Consider the following 7,500-nt stretch of genomic DNA (forward strand, 5'->3'; position numbering starts at 1 on the left):
GCTTATAAAAGGTTTCGCATGCAGTTCACGGTCTGCTGAATAACTCCGCCCACTACTTGAAAGCCAATCATGCTGAGCCAATCAGCGTTCGGGCACGTGAAGGCTGTCAATTGACACTCGTTCCTTTCACGTGTGATTGACATGATACGTCAAACACTTTTTGCGCGCAGATTGTGGCAGGAAACAAAGGAAAGCGATTTTAGCTGTTTTAAAATTAGTTTTTTAGAATTTTTTTTCGGGAAAATATACTTCACAGCCCACCGATTCAAGAATTGCAAAAACAAGAAATTTGAGTGAGACGCCCAAATTTACCTTTACCGAGACCTTAAGTTTTCAAATTAATGAAAGTTAAACTCTTGAACAATTCTCTAACAAGACGTTCCTTGAATTCTTGAAAATCGTACTCCAAAAGCTCCTCCTCTCCAAGGAAAAAAGGAGCGCTACGCTTGGAAGAATAGTAGTCATAGATGACCTTGATTTGCACTAAAGACATACTTGTATTCGTCTTGTCGCTTTATGTTCAGCGCAAACCTGAAAAAGTCTTTAGTTTTGTCAAACTTAAATACCACGTCAGGAGCCCATCACCCGGAGCGTGCAACTTATCTATACTTGTGCAACGGCGTTTTCACAAGTAGGGTTATTTTTAGATTGAATTTCCCGCTAATGAGACTCCCACAGGAGCCCGATGACCAATTACAAGAAATTAAGCTGACGTCATAGGGTCACCAAACCGTAACTGACTTTGTTTTTTGACCTAATTCCCAGGAAGGGCTAGTCTAAAAATAAACCTACTTGCACGTTGCACGCTCCAGGATGGGCTCCTGACCACGTGAACAAAACATGCATCGTTTGTTTAACAAACATACAAAGTTTTATTAGTCAACTCGAAACAGTTGTCTGGGAAATCGTTTCGTTCAAAAAATAAAGCTTTACGGTTGAACGCCAATGATAGTAAATGCTCGCTCGAATTCACAGCCCTCCACCGCCAGTTTTGTTCTCATAGCAATCCTTGCGCTCAAAACCGGTTTTGTGGCTACTGGGGTGCACTATCGCAGTTCAACCAGTGAAATTGAGTGTTAGATTGTTTCTACTAGGAAAGAAATGGCACTCAATACGGGAAGCAAACAGCGACCGTGTTCATAATCACAAATCATGGAAGCGAGGGTCTCAACCGCCGTGACCAGACGGTTTTTTTTCCCACACCACGACGGCTTCGTGGTTCGGTATCGCGGCTTTGCCGTTCAAAGAGATCACGCCAAAGTAAAAAAAAACCCTCTGGTTCCCAGGGTACAACCTCGTTCCCAGTGTCTCTTTGTCGCCCCACGACAATGGAGACCCTGGGAACGAGGTTGCCCAGGGTAACGTTACGAGGTAGGACTGAGCTCTTTACAACCTCTAATTTCATTGGATCCCTTTAGGACGTAGCTCTATTGTTTTTAGGGTTAGAGTCCATCGTTGATTAGTCACGAAAATTTTGGTTTTATCAACGGAGTTGATAATGTAAATTGACCACCGTACAGAGATTCTAAAAGCTGACGTTTCGAGCTTTAGCCCTTCGTCAGAGCGCTCTGACGAAGGGCTAACGCTCGAAACGTCAGCTTTTAGAATCTCTGTACGGTGGCCAATTTACATTATCAACTCCGTTGATAAAACCAAATTTTTGTATACTACTTGCCCACCGACGCAGCACCACAGTTTCTTTAGAAACTACCCCTTCATTCGTTGATTAGTCACGGTTTGTTTTGGTCCATTGTTTTCTGAGCCAATCCCGAGAGCCGTTGTAATAGCTGCGCACTGAATCAATGTTACGGGAGAGCTCTGGAGATGTACCTTTTTCGAACATTTCTGATCTCCTCCCTGCCATGGGCTGAATTCACCACTTTCTCACTAGGGGTATGTCCTGTTTTAAGATAGAACTTTAAAAAAAGCACCATACAAAGAGTCTTACTGTCAACCTCGTAAACCATGATCACTCGAAATATGTAAAATTATGCTGTTTGCGGTTTAGGTGGTGATTGCATGACGAATTTCAGCCCGAGTTCTGAAAGCAATCCTCTTGAAATGAAAGTGGCGATTACACTGCGAAGGATTCAGCTAGGGCTGTATTTCAGCCTGGAAAACGGGCTGAGAAATCCGCAAAGTCCATGTAATCGAAATGGAATTTCAGCCCGGGCTGAAAAAGCAACGTGAACTTGCGCAGTGAGGCTGTTTTCATATTTGGCGCCCGGTTTCCTTACATCGGGTTGGCTTTTTTCCTTGCAAGACAATAACATTGTATAAATATTACAAATGTTCCGACGGTTTTCACCTTCATAGTAATCACCATTCACGTACAATATTAAATGCTTATCCTACATAGTCAGGGAAAGTCTCTCAATATTGTTTTCCGATCGATTTTATTCATAAACAAAATACAGTATTTACACCAAGTACATCTATCCTAAAAATGATTACATGCCATGATTCTTAAGTAATAAAACGGGTTTAAGTGTACTGTGCGATATAACCCTATAAGAACGCTATATCTCGTTTACAAACAATTTTAAGTGTCAACTCAGTGAAATCTTTCGTTAATTGCCCCACCTTAAGTTTGGCATACTTAAAACCACAGGTCGTCCAGGCCCTGTAAGTGCGATTTCGGCACAAATAATCTAGATATGTATAACAATAAAATGGTTTCCAAACTTTGAACATGCCTTCTAGTAATCATTTCTAATGATTACGATTTCGGGGTTATTTGACATAGTACTTACACAGCTCTCGGGCTACTCGCAGGGCCTGTGCTAAAACTACTAAATACTACTTCACTCTGAAACGGAAGTTTGTAGATACAGGAGGAAATAGACTTAAACTTGGCTTGATGATTGTCTTGAGCAAAAACCATTATTTACCGACAGTACCTCCTCTTACAAAAATACAATTATTCCGTTACCCTTAAGCCGATCATACACGGTTCAACATCTTGCAACATTTGTTGCTCAGCCAATGTTGAACATTGCTGCACAAACGTGTTGAACGGAATAGAGCTGGTCTCTTTTCGTTTAATGACATTCAACGTGTTGAATGGCATATTTCAACATTCAACACGACACGACACACTGTTCAACATTTGTTGAACAGGAGCTGCAACATTTGTTGATCAACGAATGTTGAACCGCGTATCATCGGCTTTAGATATTCAGTAACTTAGTGTTCTGAGGAAAAGTAGCCATTTCAAAGCAAAAAATGGCTAAACAATCGTGACACTGCCGCTTTCGTTGCGCCCAGGTTAGAACTTTAGTGCTTTAATTAAATACTTCTATGACAGAATATACTATACTAGGGGTTCTACTAAGTAGATAAATAAATAAGTAATCTTTCAAGAAAGGTTGTTTACATCGCAATACTCAAAATAAGCGAAAGTAACTGATCTTTACAGCGCCACAGTAACTTCCTACGAGTACTTCTAAACAAGTTCACAAAACGAGATAATTCAAAATTCATTATTCTCATGAACAACATGAAAGCTTACTATGCAGACAACAGCAGACATTATGGTACTGAGATTAAAGACCACGCATCAGAACTTGAGACAAATAGATTCCGAAATCATACAACTGTTAAAAGGCTCAACTTCTGCTGAAATTTTTAAATCGAGGCTTAAACCCTTTTTTTTTATTAGTAAGTCTTATTCTTAATTGTAAAATTACAGGCCTACTGTATCTTTTGCATATCAAATACCCAAAAGCAAGAGACGATAATGGGACAGAGAAGGAGCCTTATGGCGTTTGCTGTAAATTATGTCAATTTCACTTAAGTTATTTATGGACACAGGAAGTCGGTTTCCAGAGAAGTCCGCAAAGCTTAATTCAGACTTTAATTTGAAAAATCATTAGACAGTGCAGAGTTATGCTTATTGCAACAAAAGTGTGGTAAAATGACCCAAAACATCCACCGCTAAAAACAACTCACTTTACTGAAATTTACATATCCCGAAGGCTAGACTAGGCGTTTCCCTCTATGTCCAATTATCCCCTCTTGCCACAAGCTAGAGGTTATACAAGAGAAATAACGCACAAACAGCGGTGACAAACACCAGATATAAACACATCATTTGAAATTATCTTTTACTTGGCGTTTCGTATGCTTCTGCATACATCTTCAAAAGTGACGGTTAATACAAAATTGGAGCTTAAGGGCGCGTTCGATTGATCCAATCCCGGAATAAGAATATGATGTGATGATTAAAACGGTATGTTTGGCGCGTTTCGAAGCAGCAAGGATAATAAAAATATGTTTAAAATAGCATTTTAGCGGATGTTTGACAATTTTAATGTGAATCTCCGTAAAAACGAAGGATTTCTAACTTATATTCCATGTATTCTTATTCCGGAATACGGTCAATCGAACGCACCCTAAATATACACGACCACTAACTAATTAACTATTAAGTAACAAAAACTAATAAAGACACAGCTTTTCGTTGCTGACATATTCATTTAAGGTCGGCTTTAAATCTTTGATCAACAGTCTCCTTTATTTTACAGCGAGTGTCGGATCGCTCTTTCACTAAAATTTCAAAATGATCCCATTTTAAACTGTGACCAGTTGATGTAACATGGTCGTCGAGAGCCGACGTATGATGACCATTAATTAATGCTTTAAAATGCTCATTTTTTCTGTCATGCAATCGTTTTTAGTTTTCTCATATAGAAATCATTGCAGTCCCAACAGGCAGCTCTATAAACAATCTTAGCTATTTTCCCACGGCTAAGTCTATCTTTGCAAGGAAAGAAAGGTGTAATGCAAGGAGTGCTTTGAAAAATCACTCTAAGGTCAATGCACCCGTAGAATTCATTTATACACGACATAATTTGTTTACTAACGATTTGCTTTGTAGCCCTAAATAAGGTAAAACTAAGAAAATTCAATTTTCTATTTGGGAACTGTGATGGTTTTTTTTTTGGTTGCTTTTGTAAGACAGCATTCATGTTATAATTAACAACACCTCTGGAGTAACCGTTTTGTGACAGCAACTTCTTAAGTTCATCCAAAGACGATTGTAACAAACGAGGCGACGAGAAAATGCGGAAGCAACGAAAAGTGAGAGTAAGGATCAGATTTACTTTGTACTTTCGAGGAGTGACCGAGTCCTATTTAGTGTGAAGACCAGTGAAAGTTTTCTTTCGATAAACTGACGTTGAAGAAGTATGATTATGATGTTTGATAAGTACATCAAGAAACGGGATCACACTATTTTCTTCAAACTCTATATGTCATCTCACATATTCATCCCATATAGATATCTCAGATATGTCACGGCGGAGTGTTCTTTGATGACCTGAAAGAAGTAAGAGGCAGCCTCACCTCCAATACCATTGCCACTCAAGTCTAAATCGGTCAGGGTGGAGTTTGCTTTGAGAGCCTCGAGAGAGGAGGAAGCGCTGTCATCACTAAAACTGTTCGAACTCAAATCCAAATTAGTCAGGGTCGAGTTTTTTGTGAGGGTCGTTGATAGGATTGTAACACCATCGTCACCAATACTGTTCCAACTCAAGTCCAAATCAGTCAGAGTGGAGTTTGTTCCGAGTGACTGGGCAAGGGAAGCAGCACCCTCATTACCGATACTGTTCCAGCTCAAGTCTAAATTAGTCAGAGTGGAGTTTGTTAGAAGTGCCTGGGAGAGGGAAGAAGCTCCCCTATCACCAATACTATTAACACTCAGATCCAAATCTATCAGGGTGGAGTTTGCTGTGACGGCTCTGGAAAGGAAAGCAGCGCCTTCGTGACCAATATTGTTCCAACTCAAATTCAAACTACTCAGGGTCGAGTTTGTTGCGAGGGCATTGGAAACATAGGAAGCGCCCTTATCACAGATCTTGTTCCAACACAAATCCAACTTAGACAGGGTGGTGTTTGCTTCGAGGGCGTGGGGAAGGCGAGAAACACCCTCGTCACCAATGCTGTTGAAACTCAAATCCAAATCCGTCAATGTCGAGTTTGCTGCGAGAGCGGTGAAAAGGGAAGAAGCTCCCTTGTAGCCTATAAGGTTAACACTCAAATTAAGGCTACTCAGGGTGGAGTCGGCTTTGAGGAGCTTGGAAATAGAAGCAGCACCTTCATCACCTATGCCGTTCAAGCTCAAATCCAAATGAGACAGGACAGTGGAATTTACGTTGAGAGCCTGGGAAACGAAAGCAGTACCCCCATCACCAATACCATTACCCCCAAAGTACAAATGAGTCAATGTGGAGTTTGCTGTAAAGGTATCAGAAAAGGAAGAGGCACCCTCAACACCAATGCTAAGATTGAGATCCAAAGATAAAATAGTCAGTGCGGAATTCACTTTGAGGGCCTCGGAAAGCTTAGTGATACCGTCAACACCAATAATGTTATAACACAAATTCAACTCCGTCAGGGTAGAGTTTTCTTGGAGGGCGTTGGAAAGCAAAACCAGACCCGCATCACCGATATAATTCCCACACAAATTCAAGTCAGTCAGGGTCGAATTTCGTGATAGCGCCTTGGCAAGGAAATTTATAGCCTTATCACTAATGTCGTTCCAACTCAAATTCAGCTCTTTCAGAGTGGAGTTTTCTTCAAGAGCAAGACAAAGCGTGATCGTGCAGGCATCACCACAAGTCATGAAACTCAAATTCAATTCAGTCAGATGCAGAGTCTCACCCAAATGGTGAGCTAGTTGAAGGTGAAGATTGTCCTCAACTGTTTGGCATTCACTGGCAGCTATACAGTCGCAAACAAATATTAGAAATGCCCCAGCCTCGTCAGGAGATGTGCCGCCTAAAGAATTTACATGTGTGGCCATACTATTTATTAGAGACACTACAGTATCTTTGTTTTTCAATGCTGTGATTCCGCTCATAAATAAAAACACTTGATAAAGTTCAAGCCACTGTCTTTCTTCCGTAAATAGTGACTGACAGTTAACTTCTCCGTCGAGAAGTTGAAAGGCAAGATGAAGCCCTGCAAAGAATTCTTGAAAACTCGGGTGAAGAAATGTGTAGCGGACGCAGGGCTTCCTTCTACTGCTGCCACCATGGTCTGAGAGAAATCCAAACTTGATTAACCGATTTCCCTCTCTGGTGTCCTCAAAATATGACTCGCCCTTACGGAGAGCTTTCAGCGCCATTCTTCCCAGGATCAACAGTTCATTTTTATACACTGCAACAAGGTCTTCACTCTCGCTTGAAATGTTGTTCTTCACTTCATATCGTCTCAAAACACAACGGACCATTTCCATGAACAGTTTTGTTTTGGTTTGTGGTAAAGAACCGAGGTCCTCAAAAATAACACACAGGAAAATTGTATGTAGAGGACTTCTCGTCAGTTCCCTTAAACTATCTTGTGGGTGGTCACAATCCTCTTCGGCATCATCATCATCATCATTATCATCGTCATCATCATCATCGTCATTATCGTCATCCTCATAGCTATCGTCATCATCATCATTCTCATTCTCCTCTTCCTCCGCGCAGGCATTCAAACCTTTTGTTATCAGCT

The 7,500-nt window shown here is 40.7% G+C and overlaps 1 protein-coding gene across 1 annotated transcript in view; it reads right to left on the reverse strand.

Moving 5' to 3' along the window:
• Positions 1-4,934: 4,934 nt before the first annotated feature.
• The window catches only part of LOC138059298 (protein NLRC3-like), a 21,726-nt gene continuing 19,160 nt past the window's right edge, over positions 4,935-7,500 (reverse strand). The window contains exon 8 of the mRNA XM_068904866.1: positions 4,935-7,500. This exon is cut by the window's right edge and continues 870 nt beyond it. Coding sequence (XP_068760967.1) covers positions 5,261-7,500 — 2,240 coding nt within the window. The 3' untranslated portion in view covers positions 4,935-5,260.

This window comes from Montipora capricornis, chromosome 8, assembly GCF_036669925.1.
Source record: "Montipora capricornis isolate CH-2021 chromosome 8, ASM3666992v2, whole genome shotgun sequence".
NCBI classification, from domain to species: domain Eukaryota; kingdom Metazoa; phylum Cnidaria; class Anthozoa; order Scleractinia; family Acroporidae; genus Montipora; species Montipora capricornis.